This window comes from Polypterus senegalus, chromosome 5 (genome assembly GCF_016835505.1).
Source record: "Polypterus senegalus isolate Bchr_013 chromosome 5, ASM1683550v1, whole genome shotgun sequence".
Lineage (NCBI taxonomy): Eukaryota > Metazoa > Chordata > Cladistia > Polypteriformes > Polypteridae > Polypterus > Polypterus senegalus.
The window spans coordinates 127,464,230-127,491,345 of NC_053158.1; the positions used below are offsets into that span (position 1 = coordinate 127,464,230).

At 38.9% G+C, this 27,116-nt stretch overlaps 1 protein-coding gene across 1 annotated transcript in view; it reads right to left on the reverse strand.

The window, feature by feature from the left end:
- Positions 1–19,815, reverse strand: part of si:dkey-154p10.3 (zinc finger protein 2) — an 85,330-nt gene extending 65,515 nt beyond the window's left edge. Inside the window, exons 1-2 of the mRNA XM_039753327.1 lie at positions 19,763–19,815; positions 14,445–14,951 (exon numbers count right to left, since the gene is read on the reverse strand). Of these exons, the coding sequence (XP_039609261.1) occupies positions 14,445–14,921 (477 nt within the window). The 5' untranslated portion in view covers positions 14,922–14,951; positions 19,763–19,815. The remainder of the gene's footprint in view (positions 1–14,444; positions 14,952–19,762) is intronic.
- Between the last annotated feature and the right edge of the window lie 7,301 nt (positions 19,816–27,116).

The following is a 27,116-nucleotide window of genomic DNA, read 5'->3' on the forward strand; positions in this document are numbered from 1 at the left end:
TTGTATAACATACATTCTCATACCTGATTTCATTTTATAATAAGAAAAAAAAAGTTTAACAAGGTAAATGTCTTTATCAGCACACTGTAATCACTACAACACTGTAAAAAATAAACCCCAAATTAAAAAACAAAGTCATTTTACCAATCCAGCACACTACTCAACAGAAAATCCCACTGTAAGACAAGAGGAAGGCATTATTAGGCTACTATAGTGTCTCACTTCAGCAGAGGTAGGGATATTTGTCAAGAAAAATAGGAAGCAGGACAACGAAGCATAAATACAGATTCTTAGAGGAAAATCCTTCCCTCTGCATGTATATTGCCATGGGTTCTTTTTGCTAGTTTCATTAAAAATAATTAAGTATGTACTATACAATATGTAAATAGCACACTTGATATCAAACTAGTAACCTGGTATGTTTATTGTAGTCATCATCTTTTCTAGTTATTCAATACAGGATTCTAAGAATGGCTTCGATTTGATTTCAATTTACAATATCCTGATTCGACTTGATATAGACTTTATCTTGATTGAATTAGCATGCGCTGATATATTTGAAGTGCTGTTTTTTTTAGAGATTACTTAACCATGCATAGAGAACATTAATATAACGTGACAAATTTCATTAACACTTTATTTGAAGGGTGTCTACATAGTGATTTCAAAACATATGCATAAGCATGGAATGACATTTAAGAAGCAATACTTGATTAGTAATGAACAGTTAACATCAATATTTGCAAGATGTGAATATTATCGCTCTTTTTTTAAAAAACTAACAAGTATTACCACATCAGATTCCACACATATTATAGGGGGCTCCTTGTTTTAATGCAATGCAGTGACATCTACTTTATAAAACATCTACAGTGGTGTGAAAAACTATTTTCCCCCTTCCTGATTTCTTATTCTTTTGCATGTTTGTCACACAAAATGATTCTGATCATCAAACACATTTAACCATTAGTCAAATATAACACAAGTAAACACAAAATGCAGTTTTTAAATGATGCTTTTTATTATTTAGGGAGAAAAAATATCCAAACCTACATAGCCCTGTGTGAAAAAGTAATTGCCCCCTGAACCTAATAACTGGTTGGGCCACCCTTAGCAACAATAACTGCAATCAAGCGTTTGCGATAACTTGCAATGAGTCTTTTACAGCACTCTGGAGGAATTTTGGCCCACTCATCTTTGCAGAATTGTTGTAATTCAGCTTTATTTCAGGGTTGTCTAGCATGAACCGCCTTTTTAAGGTCATGCCATAGCATCTCAATTGGATTCAGGTCAGGACTTTGACTAGGCCACTCCAAACTCTTCATTTTGTTTTTCTTCAGCCATTCAGAGGTGGATTTGCTGGTGTGTTTTGGGTCATTGTCCTGTTGCAGCACCCAAGATCGCTTCAGCTTGAGTTGACGAACAGATGGCCGGACATTCTCCTTCAGGATTTTTTGGTAGACAGTAGAATTCATGGTTCCATCTATCACAGCAAGCCTTCCAGGCCCTGAAGCAGCAAAACAACCCCAGACCATCACACTACCACCACCATATTTTACTGTTGGTATGATGTTCTTTTCTGAAATGCTGTGTTCCTTTTACGCCAGATGTAATGGGACATTTGCCTTCCAAAAAGTTCAACTTTTGTCTCATCAGTCCACAAGGTATTTTCCCAAAAGTCTTGGCAATCATTGAGATGTTTCTTAGCAAAATTGAGACGAGCCCTAATGTTCTTTTTGCTTAACAGTGGTTTGCGTCTTGGAAATCTGCCATGCAGGCCGTTTTTGCCCAGTCTCTTTCTTATGGTGGAGTCGTGAACACTGACCTTAATTGAGGCAAGTGAGGCCTGCAGTTCTTTAGACGTTTTCCTGGGGTCTTTTGTGACCTCTCGGATGAGTCGTCTCTGCGCTCTTGGGGTAATTTTGGTCAGCCAGCCACTCCTGGGAAGGTTCACCACTGTTCCATGTTTTTGCCATTTGTGGATAATGGCTCTCACTGTGGTTCGCTGGAGTCCCAAAGCTTTAGAAATGGCTTTATAACCTGTACCAGACTCATAGATCTCAATTACTTCTGTTCTCATTTGTTCCTGAATTTCTTTGGATCTTGGCATGATGTCTAGCTTTTGAGGTGCTTTTGGTCTACTTCTCTGTGTCAGGCAGCTCCTATTTAAGTGATTTCTTGATTGAAACAGGTGTGGCAGTAATCAGGCCTGGGGGTGGCTACGGAAATTGAACTCAGGTGTGATACACCACAGTTAGGTTATTTTTGAACAAGGGGCAATTACTTTTTCACACAGGGCCATGTAGGTTTGGATTTTTTTTCTCCCTAAATAATAAAAACCATCATTTAAAAACTGCATTTTGTGTTTACTTGTGTTATATTTGACTAATGGTTAAATGTGTTTGATGATCAGAAACATTTTGTGTGACAAACATGCAAAAGAATAAGAAATCAGGAAGGGGGCAAATAGTTTTTCACACCACTGTATATCATATTGTGAATAATATTATTATAAAATAATCAAATTTTGCTTCTTAAATAATAAATGTTATTCAGTAACCTATTTGTGTGTTATGAATCTCCATGTAGAAACCTTTCAACTAAACTGTTAGCCAAATTTATTCCTCTATTGGACATTTAAAATAATCTTGAATTAGTCAAAATTAAAGATACAGCAGGAAGACTCATGTCTTTCTATAATTCTACAGCTTATGCAAATCTTCAGTTGCTCAAGTGTAGCAGTCACATTAATCAGTCTAAAAAATTTGTCCTTCACAGGTCCTCCTCAGACAAAAAGGAAGCATTTTAAAAGGAGGATCTGGATCTGATGCATGTTGACAGCGGCATTGGAAGAATGGAACATAAAAGACAAAGAAACCAGTCATCATGACTGACAACAACACTAATATGATCCATGCACTACAGCTTATGCAGCTGCTTCACGTCAACTGCTTTGCGTACACACTCACTTTGGTACCGCATACCGCTCTGAAAATCCAAACAATAGCGCTCTTGCTCTGCTGGATAAAGTGTGTTGCAAACTTTTTCCATATAGCAGAACAGCTAGCCAAGTGCTTAAAGAAAAGCAATGTTTATTGCACTTTCCAACACACAAACTTGGGATTGATGCAGTCCTGCAATGGAACAACACATTGGAAATGCTAGAAAGGGTTTTTAGAACAACAGCCAGCAATCTCAGGAGCAAGGTTGCCCCTGGTGTGACTGGTATTCAGCGCTTTTGTCTGCAACACATACTGTATGTCACAGGTGCCCAGTCATTTTTAATATAGTGACATGAGAGATGTGGCAATACTTTGCTTAAGAACTTCATAAAACCTAGGTACAATGATTTCACTCATTTGCTTTCTGATTGGTACAGCATATCACCATTCCAAAACCTGTATCTTTTGTCAAAAGCCCTCATTTTCAACAATAGTGTAGGGTTTCCTATCTTTACAGATAAAAGCTGTTTTACATTCTGTTATTTATTGGGCATGAGGTGAATTAAATACAAAAGGAGTTAAATGTCTCCAGTGCAGATTGCTTAGGCTCTACTCGTTTGGATGCCAACTGAGATTACATTTATGGGAGACATTCAGTTAAAGACACACCATTTTATGATAGGTAGTAAAGTGCTTTTTCCATAGAAAGCCTTAATAGGCGTATTAGCAACATCTACCAGATCCGATGCCAAAAATGAAGCTGAGCAAAAATCTGCTTATGGAAATTGGGAAGGCTAGCGATTCACACAATCAACCTTGAGATTTTAAGATTGAATATCAAATCATTTAAACAATTAAGAACGACTTTATATGAACAAATACAAATTCAAACAATGGCACATGGCCTTGAAGTAGGTAAACAGTTGCTTTATATAAAGAGTATTTATTCAAGTGAATAACATCTATCACAATGAGGCTTTCTGTGGGCTGCTACACTATACCTCTTTTATAAACTCAAAATTTACTGATGTAGTGTCAAACTATTGTTGTCTCCAAAAACATACTGTACTTAAAAGACTACCATTATATTGAGTTGAAACTTGACTAAAGCATAAGGGCGCTACAACCTGATCCAAATATACATTTAGCAATTAGCCATATCAAAATGACAGTAAAGAAATACCTAGCAGTCATCTCACGCAAAAATAATGGTAATTAATGAATTTCTGGATAAGAGTACTTTGCTGATACAGGATGATACCAGTTCTACATAAACTGAAACCCTTTAGTTGCACAAAATCAGGGACTTGGTCTTTCAGGTGTTTAGCCAAGTTTAATGTGATTCTACCTTTAGTTCTTATTGATCAGAGCTATTCTAAACAGACAGTTTTCTTCAGAATCAACAATGTTACTGAGTATCTGCCTCAAAGATAAAGCACTTCTAGACATGAATTCTCCTCATTGACTGCATAAACGAGTAGCCCACAAAGTCACAGGCGAATGGAGGTTTGGTGCATGTTGGTCAAGCATGCAAACAAGAATTTCATGTGACTATAAGTCAGAACTGATCACATCACTTTTTTTATCGTAGAAAAGCTTTCAGTTTTTAACATTGTCCACTTTTAAGCTATTCCTATGTTCACAATAGCAGTGAATACTCTGTATTTTGCACTCACATGCATGAACAACAAATAAAATAATGAGGAAAGGGAAAAACACATTATGCAATAAAGTTAATCCACAATGAAACAGAATTAAGCATCAAAAAAAAATTACTGATTTATCTGTATAAGCGTTTGCTGAGTAACTGTTCTTAAAGAAATGTCAGAAAGAGCACAGCTATGCATAGGGTTTTGAGTGAATAAAAGTAATTAGTAACCTTTACACTTTCTTATCAGTAAAGATTAATTTAAGTCCATAATATGACAAGGCAGTTCTGACTTTAAATTTAGATGTTAATAAACAGTTGTGATTCGTAACAATTTTAAATTACATTTCAAAGATTTTTAATCATCTTTGTAACACTACAAAATATTGCTATAGGTCCTACAGTATATGTTTTAACGGTGTCCTATAGCACTTTTTGTGTATTCACTTCTCCCCTGCTGGAGATGCCTTCTGTGGTCCGCTTCTATGTTTTGTTTTTCTTTTCAAAAAGTGTTATGTATTGTGCTGGTGCAGCATCAGTGTTGTCAGTCATTTTAATAAGTAATTTTTCATTATGTTGATAGGCATTCCCAAGTAATTTATTTTCTTGTAATCAGACCTGACTATGGTAGTGACTTTCACTTGGTACTACTGATAATCTAAAAAATTAGTACCATTATTATTTCTGAGTTTTGGTATCAACTTGGTAGAAGTATCAGTTCTTGTAACATTCCCACAGGTTTTAGTATAAATCTCAGATTACCAAGCTAGGATCTCCTTAACTGCAGACTCAATCATGGCCATTTTGCACTGTATGCTTATATTTCAGTTCCAAAATATTGTTGCATTCATATGACTCTGGCAGTGTGTGATATCCACTTCTTAGAGAAGGAAATACTGTTGAACAAGTAAAGACCTTGCTGTTGCCCAGGCTTGTTGTAAAACTGAAGCACACAAATAAAGGTGAAGAGTACAGTATTCTTTGTAAATTGTTAACAACTAATGTATTTAACATTTATGAGCCTAAAATGATTAACATATTTAACATTTATCAGCACAAAACTTAGAATACTTATAGAATTAAATATTTAATCTAATTCTTAAATTTAATAGGGTATGACCTCTAATTTTAGACATTTGAACATATTTCAGTATATATCTCTGTTGTCACTAGGCTTTTTGAACTTTCTTCTGCTTCAGTAAGGCCTTTTCCATAATTATTCAATAAAACAGGACAATTAACTGATGAATTAATAGATTTAACCTAAAATTACATTACAATAAAGAGCATAGCCAGGATTATCAATTTCAGTACCACTGACTAAATATGCCATGCTAGATCCAGTACGCAAGCTTTCTCTGGTGTCAAGACAAATTTGTTCTGTTATTGTAGGATCTACAAATTACAGCCATCTATAAAATCAGGCATGTGTAGAGAGGTTGATAGGGGCTGGAGCTGAATTCAGTTTATTAAAATATTCAAGGCACAGAAGAAAAATCAAAATGAAATTATTCATTTCAGATAAAAGGACATCTAAAAGATAAGACGACAGCTTTCAAATTTCATGACAAGGAATCTCTGAATGGTGTACAGAGAATGTTGAAGAAAAAAGTTGAGTGAAGGGAACAAAGGCCACATACTGTAGCTAAAACAGAAAATAAACTCACTTAGAACAACATAAAATATGTTTGGCATACACTAGCACAATAACTTTTAAAGGAAAGACAGTGGAACAATGTAAAGGGTTGGGAGTAAAACACATAGTTCCTTTTACTGCCATCTATATACCAAACAAAAAGAAAGAGAAATGAGAGTCAGGACATATGTGGTCCAGCTCTAACTAGTTTTTAAGTGCTTCTATGAAATGAGGTCTATCACTATCAGTCGAAGGTTCAGCAATGAATGACGACTTCCATGTTATCTGTTGCTTATATAGTTCCCAAGGTGGAAGGGACAGAGCATCCATAATGGGACCAGAAATTATATTATCGTTCCTCCCTGTTCCCCTTTCTGTGAGGGGAAAAAGGAAATTGGTTACCATCTGCAAGTTCCTACTCTCTATTGCTGTGCTGCATTCCTATTTAGAGCCATGTAGACACCCCCATAGAAAGCATGTCTGACATACTTGACTCAAGCAATCAAGTGCTAGAAGGGAATGTGAACAAAGCTAATGCATGCCCCGAACCAATTTTTAAGAGATTTGTTCCCTCTCACCTGGTCTTCCAATGACCAATTAATGCACACCATCTCTACTGCCTCAACAAATACCTGTACACATTTAACTCTACTATAGCCAGTGATGAGTCCATCTCTAACTGTCTATAACTGATGACCAAGTGAGGAGACAACTGAGAAGGCTACACCAATTGGACCAACTTTGTACTGTCAGGTACTGACTGTTCAACCTGTTATTAAATCTACAGAAAGTGCTACTTTTGTGGGAAACATCCTATATTGTTGTAGTTCCAAGACAAACAAGCACCATTTCACTTAATGACTAAAAAAACAGTGGCCCACTGGCTCACATTATGAAAGCCTTTTACAAGGCTGGTTCTGGACTATACAAGTCATCATGTGGAAGATCACTTGAGCCACTGCAGTTTTTCTATTGGACAAAGACTGAAGTCAAAGATGCAATTATTGTTCTCCTACCACAAGTCTTATTCTCATCTAGGACAAAGCTGGCAACAAAATGAGGATTATCTTTCATGATTTCTCAAGCCCTGTTATAGAATAAGCTTAAAGATACGCTGGTAGATGAGCTTATGGTATCCTGGATAACCTACTATTTCAGATGCTTTTTAATGCTTGATGAGTTACATCTGATATGATCAGATGGAGTGGAGAGGGGCCTGGAAACTTTTGGAAATTAAATATACTAAAAAAACAAACATATTATAATTAAAGCTTCAATGTGCAATCCTGACTTTTAAATGCAATTTGAATTTGCCCACGTTGCAGACTAGGAGAGGGTTGCATTATCATGTTGATGCTTTTTTTTTTAAAGTCAGCAATAGAAATAACTCTGTTGTGAACACTCTAAAAATGAGTCATTCTGAATGCTGGTGTCATCAACAACGCCACTTTGGATCTAATGGCATGTTTCTTTTGTGGACACAGCAAAGTGGACCTGCTATATTCAAATGTTAAAGCCTTAAAATGTACATCTGTGCTACATCTGGACAGGTGTCTCCATCTTACTGCCACCTACAAGCCTGGTTACTGACAGAAGCAGCTCTTCATTATCCATACCAGACATTCATACGTGTGTTTGGAGGATTGTTGTTTTCTATAATATATATATATACTAGGGGGTTTTGCTTGCCAACCTCCCTGCCAGCGCTACATGCCAGCAACTTCTCTGTCTCTGCCGCTCGCATATGTGGATTTCCCTTTCACCAAACAGCAAAACTTAATTCTCATGGATAGGCCTCTTCATTGGGAAGAAACACTATTTCTCCCTGATGGCAACACGAATTAGACAATCTACAAGTCTCTCTACATACTTCTGTCATATCACCTATGTCCATATATTCAATCTTTTTTCGCCTTTACCTTTTCGTCAATATCACATTGAATTTTGATTCCGTGTTTGGAATTACATCGTGACAATGCAACGTATAACTGCCCGTGAGTGAATATAGTTTCTTTCGCTCTACACGAACTGTGTCTGACAATAGCATTCAGACAAATGAGAAATGATTGAACCGTGTGCGTGGTTGTAAATGTTTTAGATGTGGGCAGGACTTTTTCAAATCTCTTTGCATAAAGTCTTGTCTTGCGGGGTTTGAAATTTTCTCTCATGGGATTTCCCTTTCACCAAACAACAAATCTTTTAATTCTCACGGATACGCCTCTTCATTGGGAAGAAACACTACTTTTCCCTGATGGCAACACAAATTAGATGATCTACAAATCTAAATCCAAATAATATATTCGATCTCTTTTGGCTGTTCTGTTATTTCAGAGTAATAATTTCCGTTTGTTTGCTCTAATGTGATCTTTATTATCATTTTTTGAGACTTTCGAATTTTAGTACTTTCATTATCTCTAACCTGCTGTGCAGGTTTTTTGAACCTCTTTACGACGTTCTACTTTGTAATCTACTCTTTGTCTTTTATTTCCAGCCCCAGGCATGGTTAAATCTCTTGGCACAAAGTCTCGTCTCACGGGACATGAAATTATCTCTCTGAAAAAGTCTTGTCTCGTCCCAGGCTAAAAAATCTCAAGAGACAGAGAGAGAGAGAGAAAGAGAGTGAGAGAACACCAGGGGCACTCCAGCTCCCCAAACACCCAACACCAACACAGACAGGCACGGACACAAGTATAAAAGCACAAGAGCGTGCCTACATGCCCTCCAGCAACCATTGTCCTCCACCTCCCAACTCTGACTCCTAAGGCATTGGCAGCCAGCTTCTTTTATCCTGCACCTGGGAGTAAATCCGGTGGCCCACTTCTGGGTGAGCCAAAAACCCAACAAATTAGGGATCCACAATCCCTGCAGCACCCCATGGTGGTACCCCTGGAACCCAACAGGGCTAAGCCATTAAACTCCAACTCCCAGCGTGGCCTGTGGGAATCTGTGGGGCTGCTGCAACACAAGGGGGCTGGCATTTCTCTGGAAGAGGTAATGCCCTGTGCACTCTCTCATTCTCGCTCTCGAACCCTCTCTTTAAAAAAAAAGTGTATATTTATATATATACAGTATAGTGGCACGCAGCTGGGGGTTGTACCCAGCCGGGATGCCCAGGAGGACCGGAGGAGGACTTGCGCCTTCTCCAGACCATGAGGGGGCGATCGCCCGGGTTGCTTTGGGGGCCACGGGTGCAGAGCTTTGAAGCTCAACCCTGTATGGGCCTGTGGTCACTGCCAGGGGGCGCCAATGCCTGGAGAGCCCTGGACCTCAGCACTTCCGCCACACCAGGAAGTGCTGGGGGGAAGAGGAGCAGGGACACCCGGAGTGCTTCCGGGGATACAGCCGGCACTTCTGCCACACTGAGGCGTGTCGGTGGAAGATTGGATAGAGAGAAAAGGAGGCGGTCTGAAGAAAAGGTATTGTGGACAGAGGCCTGGACTGTTGGGGTGATTGGTGCCGTGGCACTGGGTTTGTGCACTACTTATTGTGTAAATAAACGTGTGTTGGACTTGAAATGATGTCCATCTGTCTGTGTCTGGGCTACTTCCCACAGTGGCATAGTCAGCAGGATGCTCTGTCTGGTTCAAGGCAGGAACCTGTTACAAAAAAATCATTCTGTAGACAACCCGGCCCAACAGCGGAACCCACACATGTGCCGCAGGAGCAGCACACGCACAATCCCGCAGGATCAATTCACCAAAGGGGCCGCTACAGGTCCACAGAAGGGTCATGTTCCCCTGGTGCAGGACAACAACGGGCAGTGCAGGAGTGCAGCGGGCTCCTATGAGCACGCCATCGTTGGAGGAACGGCACATCACCAAAGGTGGCACCGCCAATGATATCTTATCGGACAGACGGGACCCGGTAGGTAAGTCTCTGCTTGCCAGTGACCGGCCCTGTGGGGCCGAGTGTGTTTTGTGTATTGCAGGCAGGGGCTGCCCGGATCCCTGTCGGTGGCAGGCGCGTGTCTCTCTGCAGCGTATCGTTAACGCGGCAGCGGCAGGGAGAGCTGCTGAGAGCGAGATGCTGCAACCCAAAGAGCCAGTATGCCGCTGCACCAGGGGGAAAGGAGCCAAAATGGCCGCGGACCGGAAGTCCCTCCCTGTGACAGGCCCGCGAGTGGATGCCAGGGAGAGATCCAATTGGGCCGGAGGGAAAGGCCCATAGGAAGCAGCCGACATGTGTTGCTGACGGACAGGTAAGCTCAACGTCAGCTGTCTTCCTGTCCTTACCGGTGGCTCTGCGCAAGCCAAAGGATTGCCTTCGGCCCATAGAGTCGCCTTTATTGCAGGTGCTGAGTGCTCTCCGTGCAAAGTTGCAGAAGCTGAAGGGGAAGGCGATTGCATCATCACAGATGGTGAGTGCTGCGGCGGAACGGCGCGACGCTGGAGCCTTTGGCCGGAGCAGTACAGGGGGGAAGGTGAGTACAGCCGACCACCCCGTAAAGCATGAAGGAGAGCCCACCGAAAAGACCCGTGAACCATGTGTGCGGAAACAAGTAGAGGGTTCTCCGACAGTGGACGCGGTGGTGGGTGCTGCGCGCAGTGCGAAGGGAGGGACAGCAAGAGAGCTGGCAGGACGTGGGCTGATGTGTGCCCCATGTCCTAGCGCCCTCCGCCCAGAGCCAGCCGCAGCCTGATGCTGTTCTACAGGGACACAAACGGATCAGGAGCTGTGCTTTTGCTGTGAGCAGCCCCAGACCGTCATGGCGTCCCAGAGGAAAAGGAGGAATCTAGGGAAGAATGCCGGTTCCTACAATAAGGGAGGATGTGAGGCAGGACGCTCATGTGCAAGGAAGGGCCGCCCTCTGTGGGTGCCAAGGGAAACCCCACAGCCGGCTGAGGTGATGGAGGCGTGTGTGGCCCTGTCCAATGTCCCAGCATGGGGGACAAGGAGGTCTCGAAAGGGGGGCCGAGGTCACAAGCACCAGGGTGCCGGTCAAAGGGGGGAGCGTTGCCCCTATTCAAGGCAAAGAGATGCCAACTGGCGGCATCAGGGCAACGCCTCCGCCCCTTGTTCTGTTTTGTCTTTTACTGGACCGGGCCCTGGACTGGAGTGTGTCGGCTTCCCGCCGTGGAAGACCTGCCCTCACAGGACGGGCCGCTGGCCACTAGGAGTCTCAGCTTGTGGTGGGGGACTGTGGCACGCGGCTGGGGGTGGTACGCAGCTGGCACGCCCAGGAGGACCGAAGGATGGCTTGCGCCTTCTCCAGACAATTAGGGGGCGACCGTCTGGTTGCTTTGGGGGCCACGGGTGCAGAGCTTTGAAGCTCAACCCTGTAGGGGCCTGTGGTCACCGGCAGGGGGCGCCCCAACGCCGGGAGAGTCCTGGACCTCAGCACTTCTGCCACACCAGGAAGTGCTGGGGAGAAGAGGAGCAGGGACACCCAGAGTGCTTCCGGGGATACAGCTGGCACTTGCGATTTAACTCTCACAATGGCTGCATAGCAATTGTGTAACTGTATCGAAATCACATGAGTATTCGTATTTTAACTCGTTTGAACTAATAGGTGCGTAAGTTGCAAGCTGATAAAGCCAGTTGTTAGTTAGCTATTGGGTAGGTAATAGATATATGCACGTATACTGTGGGTAAAAATGGGTGATCAAAATATACAGCAATATACAGTGTGAGTATTAATATTCAATTCTGTGCGAAAATCAGCAAATACGTTACTGAAACATTACAAATGTTGCAAGTGACATATGGTAAAGATGCTATGAAAAAGTAGAGGGTGTTTGAGTGGCATAAGAGGTTCAAAGATGGGCGGAAAGATGTTATGGATGACCCCAGAAGCAGAAAGTTATACATACAATATTTTTTTTCTTCTCTTGAATTTCTGGAAAGTTTTCATTTCTGATTGTGCATAAATAAAGTATATCTAATATCTAAACTGTGTCACTTGCAGAAATTCTCTGATGAATTTGCACTAAGGAGTTTTATTCACACAGTATAGCAGTCAAGAGGACAACTTTGTTTCTTGTTACAAACAGCACTGTCTGCAACTCAAAGTCAGCAAAACTAAAGAAATACTTACTGACTTTCACCTCAACAAACAGCCAGGTGGTACACTGCTACAAGTACTTGGTGGTGCACGTCAATGAAAGGCAGAACTGGTCTAGTAATAGAGAGGAACTATATTAAAAATGGAAAAGCAGTCACTCAGCAGTGCATTCCATTAATGTGGGTAGTGACATCCATTTCATGTTCATGTTCTACTCTGTGATAGCCAATGCAATTGCCTATACTGTAGTATGGTAGGCTGGTAACATCACTTCAAAAGAAGCCCACCGAAACAACAAACTGATTAAGAAGGCAGGTTTGGTTATAGGATGCACTCTGGGCTGGCTGAAGTTAAAAGTGAAGGAGAGAATGAAGACAAAACTGGTGGCCATTATAAACAATACTGCACATCCTCTCTCTTGACACACTGTAATTAATGTACTTTTAGCCAAACAAATTATTCAGCAGAAGTATGTCAATAAATACTACCCGTGCTTCTTTATGCCTAGGGCAATAAACCTTTTTGATGTTTCACTGTTACTGCTCTCTTTATTATCATTAACCAAGTTCAGAAAATGTTTTGTTCTTTTCTATAATTCTTGTGTGTGTGTTTGGTAGGGGATGATGTTGTTCATTATAATATTACTATATTTCTTAACATTCTATAAATGTTACATTTACACATATGATAAATAAAGTACTATCTATGGAGGTTTGCTGCTTTGATTATACAGAGTCTGAAGTTCTCTGTAGGTGTTGGGCGCATTATTTAAAAATACTGCTTGATTTGATTTAGAAGAGTTAAAATCACATTGGTCTTTCAAGGCAATAAAGGCTCTTATTTTTCCCAAATTTATCACATTCTGAATTAGTTTAAAAATAAAAATGCATGATCTGTGTTTTCTTTGGAAGTGTGATGATGTGAGCTTGTGTGCAATCAACTGTGAGTAGTTGCTTTAACTTAAATTACGTATTTGAATGAGTGAGTTACAAATGAAAGTAAAAATCAATTATTTTTTTAATACGGTACCATGCATAGCCCTGATACATGAATAGGTATTTCACATCCATTTGAATGTAATGGACATACTATATGTACATTTGTCCTTTCAACTATTCATCCATTTTCTATCCAGCTTACTGGTGGCTGTTCTAGAAAAGTGACAAAATAAGCTTATTCATATGTTTATTTCAAACTAAGCTTTACTTATTTACTGTATTAAAACATCCATAATGGCCAATTAAATCTGTTGGGATATGCTGAAGCCCCCTGAGACCATGAACTGGATAAAGCAGGGTCAGAAAACAGATGGATTGATGAATGGATGACTTTTAAATATGATGGAAATTAATTTTATCTTAAACTACACAGATCCACGCAAACCTGACTATAATTAGTATATTTAAAAAGACATTCCAATATTCCATCCATCCATCTTCTTACCCGCTGAATCCGAATACAGGGTCACGGGGGTCTGCTGGAGCCAATCCCAGCCAACACAGGGCACAAGGCAGGAACCAATCCTGGGCAGGGTGCCAACCCACCACAGGACACACACAAACACACCAAGCACACACTAGGGCCAATTTAGAATCGCCAATCCACCTAACCTGCATGTCTTTGGATTGTGGGAGGAAACCAGAGCGCCCGGAGGAAACCCACGCAGACACGGGGAGAACATGCAAACTCCACGCAGGGAGGACCCGGGAAGCGAACCCGGGTCTTCTAACTGCGAGGCAGCAGCGCTACCACTGCGCCACCGTGCCGCCCCATTCCAATATTAAATTATATAAAAATATCCATCCATCCATCCATCCATTTTCCAACCCACAGAATCTGAACACAGGGTCACGGGGGTCTGCTGGAGCCAATTCCAGACAACACAGGGCACAAGGCAGGAACCAATCCTGGGCAGGGTGCCAACCCACCACAGTATATAAAAATACAACATTTAGATTAATTAGACACTTCAGCTATAAGTACAACCAGTAATTAATAGGCACTTTTTATCATTTCATCAGCATAAACATGTAGCACAGTGACCATATTAACTTACAGCTGCATTTATTCTCTACATTTTTTGCAAACAGCAAGCGTTAAAATATACATTAAGTTGGTGAGGTGCATATTTTCTTTAAAAAATACAGTATGCACATTTTTAAATTACAGAATTTGTTAGTCTGATGTCTTAATTGTTGACTGCATAAATTGTCTTACCTCACAGGTTTGCGCCACATGAAGACCATCATTGTTAGTGCCAAAGCCCATGTCACAAGACTGTGGGCTGATATTGTGAAACATTCTGTACATTGGAAGAAGGAAAGAAATACGGTCCAAGTTTTCTTCCATAGTATCTTCATTTTCTTTGTTTTGCGTATTTATGTCATCTTGCACAGGATAAGGGGTATCTTCCTCCAATGGCGCTGCTTCCTTAGCTGAACACACTAAAGGATGACAAGTAACACTATGCTCATGCTGATTGGTGATGTGTGACTTAATTTTATTTTTTAGGCTGCTAGTGAATTGGCACACTTTACACCTGTAGACTTCAACAAGGAACATTTCAATGAGATTAGACACTTGACCTTCAATACCCTCTACATTAGTGGAATAAAGCCTGGAAGTGGTCCTCTCTTCAGGTATGTGCAAAGCAACAGGCTGGATGTCTTGATACATATATTTCAGTTGGTTCATTATTATATTGCTTCTAAATGGAAACTTGGACTGCAAGTGAAAAAAATAAGAATTTAATTACTTCATTATTTGCTTAAAGCAAAAGATGGCAGCATTCATCCTAAAAAGACAAGTACATTTTATTGAGCAGTTTTCTCCTTTTATATGCAAATAATTAAAAAAAAAAAACTCTTCAATTGAAGTGTGCTCAATACATAATTGACTTTTACTACCACTGTTTTACTTTCAACAGTTTTTATTTTTCCCATGCTCCTGTCTGCCATTTTGAACTGCCAGTGTACTCATGCTTATTTACACCATCTTCTAGTCATGGTTGTGCTACATTTTAATAAGTCATTTTTTTAAAAGCAAGACTATGCAGTTTTCCTTATTTTATAGGTTACCATTACCAAAGCATTGTGCACTTATTATTATATCAAAGTTTAAGCCAGAATTTGATCTACTTATAGTTATAGTAAGTAGGACAATCTATTATTACTTAAATGTCTACCAATTATGTATTTGAAAAGTTTCTTTGTGGCTTTTGCACTGAAAACAGTAGCCTACCTTAACTCATATTATAAACTTAAGTTATATTTCTATGGAGTAAATGTTGCATGCGTTATGCTCCTGGATTTAAGAGCAGATTGTAAAAATGGTGACCACACCATTATTTGCACAGGCTTAAAACCTAGGTTGTAATTTCATTGTGTTCTTGTGTATTTTAATCCATATTTATCCATATTACACTGTCATGTTCTGAATTCCATCATAAATGACCCATAGAGCCTAGCACGGCACCATTACTGTTGAGCATTAAATGCTACTAATAGGAAATACAATTCAAAAATATAATATTTAATCTCAATTGTACGCGGATTATACAATGCTTTAGCTATAAATCAGACCTAATAATACTTTGTCTAATGTGTCTTTAATTATTTCAAAGAGTTAACGCATTGGGCACACACATAATAACTACATGTCTTTAAATATTCAGTTAGTTATTGAGAATACAACAAAGAATTACAGGACATTCATATCTTTTAACTCAAATTTACTGAATGTTTAAACAACTAAAATGTTACCTTAGACAAAAACATAATCTTTATGGATATATAGTAATATACAGTCAAAAACCTGCTTTTTAAAGAGCTGATAAACGCAGGAAAATAGTGGCATTTAACCAGTATCCAAGATATAGTAAAGTAAATGAATGTACTGTACTGTAAAGTACATATTTCAAACCAGAATTCTGGGTGTTCATATTAGTCTGTTTCAAGCTTCAGTCCATTCTACATGCTGCTGTAAGGATGAGTAAATGCAAGCAAACAAGTCTCAACATTAGCTTTAAGTTAAGTTTAGGGTTTAATTTAAAATCACCCTATTAAATCTTCAAATAACCTGGTCCACTTTATTTAACAGAATATATTAGTATTGTATTTAAGACCTTAAATAATAATTACAGGAAGCCAATCTTCCCAAAATTCCAAGGATAAATAAAACTACTGTACGAAATTACATACAAAATATAGCTGCCGAACTACAGAAAGATATGACTATTGGTGTAAAGAATGTAAAACTTGGTTGAACATTGATATCTATAAAAATGTTTACCACTTTAGTTTATCATACCTTGATTACAGCTTCAAATTAGACTGTTCGTATTGCAACAATGTTTTAGTTATTTGTTCATAAATAAATAAATAAATATTCTGCAATTACACGGTATTTGTTTTCTCGACATAATGCAATGGCCCTTGGGCTGCTACTGACTTTTCAAGCTACTCCTTCGCAAAGAATAACACATCAGAGTGGTTGAGAAAGTTGTGATTCTAATATTAGTAAGAAAGCACAAGACAATTGAGTTTTACAACCAACAATACAGTTTCCACAATGACAAAATCAGCATGCACATATTACATTGTAAATGCCCAGAAAGAGAAGGCTGTTAGGCTTAGGTGAACAAAACAATGAATTTGCTTATTTGGAAAGACTGTGGATCCTCTGAAGGTTTGCAGTCTTGGCCAATAGTTTTGAGAATGACACAAGTATGAATTTTCATAAAGATTGCTGCCTCAGTTTTTATGATAGCAATTTTTTATATACTCAAGAATGTTATGAAGAGTGATCAGATGAATTGCAATTAATTGCAAAGTCCCTCTTTGATATGAAAATGAACTTAATCCCAAAAAAAAATTATCCACTGCATTTCAGTCCTGCCAGAAAAGGACCTTCTGACATCATTTCAGTGATCCTCCCCTTAACACATGTGAGAGTGTTGACAAGGACAAAGCTAGAGATCACTCTGTTATGCTGATTGAGATAGAAAAGAGAGGTTCAATTGTTGTGAATAACGCTTCCGGATGCCCAAGAAAGTCCAGCAAGAGTCAGGACCATCTCCTAAATTTGATTCGGCTGCGGGATTGGGGCACCACTAGTGCAGAGCTTGCTAAAAATGGCAAGAGGCATGTATGAGTGCATCTGCATGCACAGTGAGGCAAAGACCTTTTGAGGATGGCCTGATGTCAAGAAGGGCAGCAAAGAAGCCACTTCTCCCCAAGAAAAAACATCAGGGACATAATGATATTCTGCAAAAGGTACAGGAATTGGACTGAGGTAAAGTCATTTTCTCTGATGAAACCCCTTTCCGTTTGTTTGGGACATCCAGAAAAAAGATTGTCCGGAGAAGAAAAGATGAACGCTACCATCAGTCCTGTGTCATGCCAACAGTAAAGCATCCTCTGACCATTCATGTGTGGGGTTGCTTCTGAGCCAATGGAGTGGACTCACTCACAATTTTGCCTAAGAACCAAAGCATCCCCCGAAAGCAACTTCTCCCAAACATCCAAGAACTGTGCCTTTTCCAGCATGATGAAGCACTGTGCCATAAGGCAAAAGTGATAACTAAGTGGCTTGTGTAACAAAACATCGAAATTTTGGGTCCATGGCAAGGAACCTCCTGGACCTTAATCCCATTGAGAACTTGTGGTCAATTCTCAAGAGTTGGGTGGACAAACAAAAACCTACAAATTTTGACAAACTCCAAGCATTGATTAAGCAAGAATGGGTTGCCATCAGTCAGGATTTGGCCCAGACGTTGATTGACAGCATGCAAATTGCACAGCAAATTGCAGAGGTCTTGAAAAAGAAGAGACAACACTGCAAATGTTGACTATTTGCATGAATTTAATGTAATTGTCAATAAACGGCTTTGAAACTAATGAAATGCTTGTAATTATACTTCAGTATACCACAGAAACTCCTTACAAAAAAGATCTAAAAACACTAAAGCAGCAAACTTTGTGAAAACCAATACTTGTGTCATTCTCAAAACTTCTAGCCACTACTGTATTTTCTCCATAAAGCTTTTAACTAGAGTTCTCGTTTTTACAGTTCATGTCAACTGGCTATTATCTCATCTTACTTTAACAGGACCGTAATGATCAATACTTAGTATATAATAACGGAAGCTATCGATGTATTTTTTATTTATTTATCTTGATATGTGTTTACGCCTATATATGCTCTAAGGTTTTGTATTTTACTCGACACATTAAAGCTCTCTCTGTGCCTGTACTATGAAATCACTTCACTGAACAAAATAACTAATAACAAAAAACATGTTCAGACTTAATGAACTCCTTTCTCACACTCTTAAACTGTAGGAATTAGCGCATAAAATGCTGCAGACACTTTAATCCGGATACTTTTTAATGAATTGCATCCCCCGCCGTTTAAAGTTAAAAGATTAGTAATGAGCAAGTATATCCGTTACCCTACACATCTGCCGACTCTGAACAGGCTAAGTGAAAATAAAGGGGAACAAAAGCCCATAAGCCACTGGGGTGCTAAAGAACTACGTCTTAAAGGAAAAGCACTACCTAGGATTTTTTCACATGCGCATAAAATAACTGAAGTCAGATCTCAATAGGTTAAAAAATACACTCAATCGGGCAGCCAGTAAATACAAGCAACACTCTCATTTGCGACAGTGTGTGGTGCAGCCAGCGGACGAGTGGAACTGAGAATCATAGTATCTGCGCAGCGCCTGACCAATAAAATCTCTTAAAACCAGAATTAAGTGCACATGCTAGCGCAGGTCGTTGCTTACCTTTGTAACAGACACCAAGAAACCATCAAAATATTGTATTTCAGGTGCAAGTACACATTACCCGATTTTTCCAATTACATTGGTATCCCAAACAGGAAACGGTAGCCTATTACAACATTAAGAGGCAGTGCTTGCTACGTTAGGAACCGTCTACAAATTATACGTACTTGTCTTTGCGTTATACAGGTTTATTAGTTTGCTGTATTTTGCTACAGTTAGTCACAACTGCCAGGACGATAGAGTAAGGAGTCATGTACCTTCTAATAACTGTTATACAGAGTAAGGATAGGTGTAGTGTTTGGTGATGCTCATAACTATAATAAAAACAGTTGTTTTCACTCACTGATACTTTGATTATTGACTTTGCATATTCAGGTTTCAGCAGTCGTTGTTTTTTTAATGTTATCACTACAATTTTACCAAAATATTAACTTGGTCTTCGTTTCATACTGTAGTATTCATCTGCAGAAGGTGGTTCAGTATTTTTCATTTTGTTTTTCAGTGTCAACTTGTTTATCAATATGGCCATGCATTCTTTCAAGAAAGCTATACTATCATTGCTTTATTATGCTGTTTTCACTGTATGGTTCAGCCTGTGTATTTAATACGATAATGTAGACTCGCTGGCCCTGCAAATCACCTTGTAATAATGTTAATATTAATTGTATTATATAAAATAAAAATATTTTTTCAATGAAGCCATGTGTAAAGCCGATTGTCTTGTGAGCCTCAGTTCTCAGTACATTACCTGGTGTAAGGAGTACACAGACGCTTCGTTTGTGGAACCACACTGTACTTCAACGTGTCCACCTTCATTCCCCAGACGTAATTCAACCAACATAGAAAGGCTTGGCGCCCTCTCCCCTTTTCCCCAATTGTGGGTCGTTACCCCAATCAGGTATAGTTGTAAATATAATTAATAAACGTTTGTATCAACATGAAAACCAGAACAGTAAGAAAGTAATACGAACTAATACAAAGTGCTCACCAACTGTAGCCAAAATAAAAACTTGAATGACGTCCTACACTTACATCGATTATCCGGTCAATCTAATGCTATATTATAAAAATAAAAACTGGAATTCATAGCCAACACATTGAAAAAGTGGAAAGTTCACAGAAGGGTCCCAAAGCTGGAAATGAAATAAAAGTCCAGGCATGGTGAAATGGTTATGATTGCCTGTCTAATGCACCACGGTGCACCCCACTGTTTAGAATGTTTTTAGCAATATTTTATTAGGGTAATACATGAAAGTTTTACTATGTCTGTCGATTATTTTCTAATACTATTTGGGAAATATCTGAAACATAAATCACTGAGCTCTTAAATAAGCTATAATACATACAAACCATTAAGATCTATTTTTTCTATTCACTAAAAGTCAAAAACGTTTCTATGGTCTGGAAACTAGCCAGTATTGTACCACTACATTAAAAAATGAAATTGTGATATATTTACTTAAACTTCTATCTCAAGTTAAGAAATGAAACTGATTTAAAAAAAAGATAGAAACACATTGATATTTACCACAGAGTTAGATATACACTATTTACTAAGAATATTGGATTTTATGAGAAAATAATAAAACAGAAGTATAAAATATTACCTACTAGACCTTAGCTTTCAAAAAGGTATTGATTAGAGATGCAGCAGTATTCTAATAATTTCACTATAGCTGATGCGCTTAGGGAGAAGTGGGTGTAGGGCTGGCTTAAATGCAGAAAAATAAAATGGTTTAAGTTTTTATTTCTTTAAATTAGATAATGACAGATGAGACCCCTGGTTGGGTCTTGCTCTCATTCTCTCCCAATCTCTCTTTCTCTCTCTCTGCCAAATAAAAAAAATCACTTTGTGCTTTTTAAATTATATTTAAAATGATTTGCATTTGAAGATGAGTAAATTAGGTTGATTAACAGATATGCTAATATCAGATACATCCTTAAAAATGGAAATAGAAAACATATTTGGACTGATATGTGGAAACAAAAATAATAATATAAATAAATGTAAAGTTTTATATATACTAAGAAAAAATATTAGATATACAGTAATTATGGTAAATGTGTAAATATAAAGTATATCTCATGAAAAATCCTTGGGAATACTTGTAAAAACAATACAGGTTGTCGCATTGTTATATTATATGAGTGCGTGATAATGTTGAAGATATACTGTAAAATGCATTATTAAAACACCATCTGAAATAGTGTTTGCATTTTTTGCCTCCATATTACAAAGCAGATCAGTACTGTCTGAGAGAAAACATGTACCACACTTATTCACAGCAGGGTATAAGCTAGATGAAAAGACTGAGACATTTTAATCTAGTCAATTTAAAGGAACAAAATAAAATTCTTAAGAGAATAACTAATGAGGATGCCAGTTGTTAGTAGAATCCACAAGCAAATTCGAAGGGTTATGAAAAAGTTAAGAAACACCCTGGACAATCTAGCACTAGCAGCAAAAGAGAAAATTAAAACAAGACAGAGTGCCATTATGAACACTGTTGCACATCCTCTCTCTGACAAACTAACACTGAGCACTTTCAGCTAATGAATCTTACAGCAAAACTGAGTCAGGAAACACTACTGGGGTTCCTTTGTACCAATAGCAATATATCTGTGTAATACCGCTCTGTGACTGTAACTGCCAAATAAGAAGTGTTCTTTTTTTATTTTTCTTCATTTTTAGTCTTTCTTTTGTGTGTTCATGCCATATTTATTTATATATATTTATCTATACTGTATATTTGTTAATTGTTTTATTTAAAGAACTTCTGTAAAAAGCCAAATGCTTCTGTAAAAGGCCAAATGTATCCTTGGGGACAAGTAAAGATCCACAATAAATAAATATCTTCAACACAAAATTGTCAAAAAGGGGTACATGTTTTAAAATATCATCTGTCAGACCATTACTTTAAAAAGTGTGAGCTTTAGAAACAGGCCTCATACCAGCCATCCTTGCCCCAAACTTAAAATGCAGGCTTCAAGGCCTGTACATGCACAAAATGGGATTCAGGCTTTTTAAAAGTTCAAACTATTTTAAATGCTCAAAACATAAACAAATGTCTTCAACAGAAAGATGATAAAACTTCTGTCATGAAGGTCAAAAATAAAACTGTTATATGTCTGTTCAAAATTCCGTGTATTTTAGGTTTGTTTGTTTGTTATTGTTTGTAGGTGGACCCACAGGAGGCTAGGATATCCTGATGTGACCACTCATGAGCCCTCCCTCAGGCTATTTAAATTGTCTGAGAAGGCTCAGTAGTTAGGAATTATATGTTTGTTAGAGATTTCTGTGAGTGTTGCTGTTTCTTGTTGGAGTTTCTGAATGTTTGTGACTAGCTTCTGTTTTAAGGACTGTGATTTCTGGACTGGGGATTTGGACTTGATTAGATTAGATTAGATATACGAGGGATATCCAGAAAAAAAGGTTACAAGTGCCCTGGAGGGTGCAGGGAATTTTTTTTTGAAGGTTGGCATACCTGTGTGTAGGGGGGTCCTAACGGTCAAAATAAGCCCGGGACCGCGTCAGTCAGTTGTGAAATGTCATCACAGCAAGCGAGTTCGTCAACCTCTGCTGAGGCCGTTTGCTCCACCTAACGCCGATACGAGATTCGTTCGGTCATCAAGTTCCTCACTTTGCGTCACAAATCCGGGGCCGAGATCCATCGTCAGCTTGTGGAAACCAAACTGAAAGAATTCTTGAATGGGAAACGTTTTTCCAACGATGAGGAGGTGAAGGAGACAGTGGAGAAGTGGCTTTTGGAGGTGGAGTGGAGCGTATTCGACGAGGGTATAAAAAAGCTGGTGCCCAGGTTGAAGAAGTGCATCAAAGTTGACGGCGATTATGTTGAGAAATAAACACATATTTTGGAACATACCCTGTAAATTTGGTTGAAATATATTCATTTTTCGATTTTTAACAGCTGTTGTAACCTTTTTTTCTGGATATCCCTCGTATTTTATTAATTCACAAGAAGAAATTTATTTAGGATAGTCTTTTGGGCAACACTTTGTGCATCTTTATGCTCTTTTGAGCCTTTCTTTGTGTTCCCTATATTTTGTTTTGTTTTGTCAATAAATCATTTATTCATAAAGATTCTTCATTTGCCCTTTTTACTACAGGCAAGGGTTTTCGGTCATACTTGTGGTGCTTTGGTTATAGTTTGGTGATATTTACTTCTCAGACGCATGTGCAAACTGACTGCCATCTTCTGGCGGTGTTGGATTTCATGCAGCCTTAAAGGAAGCTGCTGAGATGCTGGGTTATGTGTGGAATCAAAAGTGACATCACAATTCCTCTAGCTGTTGATCTTCTGTCCTGAGGATGGGAAAGGGAACAACATGAGACCAATAGGACAGACCACGCATTCAGGAAGATGCATTCAGCAGTCAATTATTACATATAATTATAATTGTTATATATAATTAACAATTGTTAACTATACTTTACCATAGCTAAGTGTTACAGACCATAGTCAAGCACTCTGATTAAGTAATTGTGATGGCTAGAACATCATTTTGCATAGGTCCAGTGTATCACATATCCCTTGCTAGTTCATCAGAAGCAAAAGCTATTAGTAACATGGTATTTTAGGTAGGTAGGTAGGTAGGTAGGTAGATAGATAGATAGATAGATAGATAGATAGATAGATAGATAGATAGATAGATAGATAGATAGATAGATAGATAGATAGATAGATAGATAGATAGATAGATAGATAGATAGATAGATAGATAGATAATGTGGTAAAATCATCATCATCATCAGGTCCTTCGATGAAAACGCTAAATACAAAGAGGACTGTTTGATTTATGTTAGGTAGATTGCCCAGAGGGGACTGGGCGGTCTCTTGGTCTGGAACCCCTACAGATTTTATTTTTTTCTCCAGCCTTTGGAGTTTTTTGTTTTTCTGTCCACCCTGGCCATCGGACCTTACTCTTATTCTATGTTAATTAATGTTGACTTATGTTTATCTTTTATTGTGTCTTCTATTTCTCTATTCATTTTGTAAAGCACTTTGAGCTACATTTTTTTGTATGAATATGTGCTATATAAATAAATGTTGATTGATTTATTGATTAAAATAGTAGTAATATCTGTAAGGTTCTGGAATATTTATAATGTTCTGCCGTGATTTCATACAAGAGGCCATAGTCAATCTCTCACATGGATTGTGGGTTCATTAAAACCTTTGGTAGAGATTAAATTATTTTATATGATGTTCACTATTTCTCTATCAGAGTGACTAACAGATGACCAAAAATTCAACACTGGTAATCTAAAGTGGTTATCATTGTAATGTAAAGTAATAAACAGTCCCTGCTAAATATCAGTCAACAGTAATTCCTGGTTTTGTACGCTAAAATTATTAATAGTCACATTTTCAGAAATAAAAATTATTAATCCAGTTCTACAAATGTGCATGTGTGACAATAAAGAGAAGAAAAAAACAAGCAAAAGGCAAAAATAAGACAAAAGTGCTTGACTAAAAAGACAATCCAAAGTAAACAAGCCTAGTACATAAACCCAAAGATCTTCTTTTTCTTCTTTCAGCTGCTCCCATTAGGGGTTGCCACAGCGGATCATCTTATTCCATATCTTCGTGGCAGCTCTATCCTTAGCATTCTTCTCTCAATATACTCAGCATCTCTCCTCTGCACATGTCCAAACCACCGCAATGTTGCTACTCTGACTTTGTCTTCCATCCGTCCAACTTGAGCTGACCCTGAAATGTACTCATTTCTATTCCTACCCATCCTCGTCACACCCAGTGCAAATCTTAGCACCTTTTACTCTGCTACCTCCAGCTCTGTCTCCTGCTTTCTGGTCAGTGCTACCGTCTCCAACCCATATAACATAGCTTGTCCCACTACCATCCTATAGACCTTCCCTTTCACTCTTGCTGATACCCGTCTGTCACAAATTACTCCTGACACTCTTCTCCACCCATTCCACCCTGCCTGCACTCTCTTTTTCACCTCTCTTCCACAATTCCCATTACTCTGTACTGTTGATCCCAAGTATTTAAACTCATCCACTTTCGCCAACTCTATTCCTTGCTCCTCACCATTCCACTGACCGCCCTCTCATTTACACACATGTACTCTGTCTTGTTCCTACTGACCTTCATTCCTGTCCTCTCTAGAGCATATCTCCACCTCTCTAGGGTCTCCTCAACCTGCTCCCTACTATCGCTACAGATCACAATGTCATTAGCAAACATCATAGTACACGGGGACTCCTGTCTAATCTCATCTGTCAACCTGTCCATCACTATTGCAAATAAGAAAGGGCTCAGAACCAATCCCTGATGTAATCCCAACTCCACCTTGAATGCATCCGTCACTCCTACCGCAGACCTCACCGCCGTCACACTTCCCTCGTACATATCCTGTAAAACTCTTGCATACTACTCTGCCACTCCCAACCTCTTCATACAATACCATAGATCCTCTTGAGGCACCCTGTCATATGCTTTCTCCAGGTCCACAAAGATGCAATGCAACTCCTTCTGGCCTTCTCTATACTTCTCCATCAACACCCTCAGAGCAAACAGAGCACTGTGGTGCTCTTTCTTGGTATGAAACCATACTGCTGCTCACTAATCATAACCTCACTTCTTAACCTAGCTTCCACTACTCTCTCCCATAACCTCAGGCTGTGGCTCATCAATTTTATCCCCCTGTAGTTACTACAGTCCTGCACATCCCCCTTATTCTTAAATATCAGCACCATTAAACTTCTTCTCTCCTGAGGCATCCTCTCACTTTCCAAGATTCCATTAAACAATCTGGTTAAAAAACCCTAAACCCTAAAATATGTGGACAACAATACCCAAAGATAAAATACACAAAACAGAACCAAAAATTAGTGGAACTAGGAAATCTAAATATTACTTATAATAATGCTATAAACAGCACAAACCTCAAAAAACCTGTGAGGGTCTTACTCCTCAGCCTGCAAAATAAAGACTGAGTGCTGTCCTTCATCAGTGATGTAATGGTGGCACCAGCTCCTAGGGTCCCACCCAAGGAAAACAACAAAGATAGTCAAACATAAATACACAATATATATATATATATATTAAATAAAAAAACAAGCACAGTAGTATAAACAAAATTACATAGTAACATGGTAACAAAGATATGAAAAACAATAATATAAAAATGAGAATAACCATACAAAAGAAAAATAAACATAAGCCAGGGAAAATAGCCTGGTTAAAACATAAAAAAAACAACCTCACAATAACATTATCTGCACATTGTTGTGATTATGTTCTGGATAATTTTTTTTCCTTCTTTTGGAGATGTATTTTGTAATGAATTTTTTAAATATTGTGTTTTTCGGGTGCTGATTACAATTCTGATATTAGTTTTATTTTTCACTTTCATTTTGGCATTATTACAATTTATTTATCTAATTTCTGATTCCATTCAGTTTATACAGGGGCCTCCATTTTGTAATACTTGTTGGAATCAAGTTAGTGTTCCTCCCCTTGCTCATGTTTAAAGTACTTCTAATCCTTTAATAGCTGTATTTGGTGTACCTCTCAAATGGGCTTACAGTGGAGAAGGACAAATAAACTGTAATTGCCTTTACTTCATTATTAGCATTGTGGTCTATGGTTGGCTTGTCATCCTGGCCAATACCCCCAGGCCGCCAGATGGAGCTCACCCTGCAGCATGGAGGTGCCCCGGATAGCAGCAGGGAATCATGGACTATGGAGTTTTCCTCTACAAACCTGCTGGATACCCCAGGGGCCAACAGAGGACGCTGTATGGAGGCCCAGAGAGTCACATGTGCCCTATAACCAGGAAGTGCGTCATAGGCAAAGCGACAGCGAAAGTGACGTACTTCCGGGATGAAGAAGAGGACTTTTTATCTGACCTGAAAGTGATAAGGAATCATGGACTGAAGGATGGGAAACTGTTCCGGGTCAGGGACTATAAAGGACTATGAGAAATCCCCAGACGGCGAGCTGAGCTGGGTGAAAGGGTGGCAACGCGTCTGGGAGTGGTGGAGAGTTTATTGTAGAGTACTGTGTTTAGTTAATGAATATTCTGGAGAGGACGGTGCTTTGTGCACTGTGCAA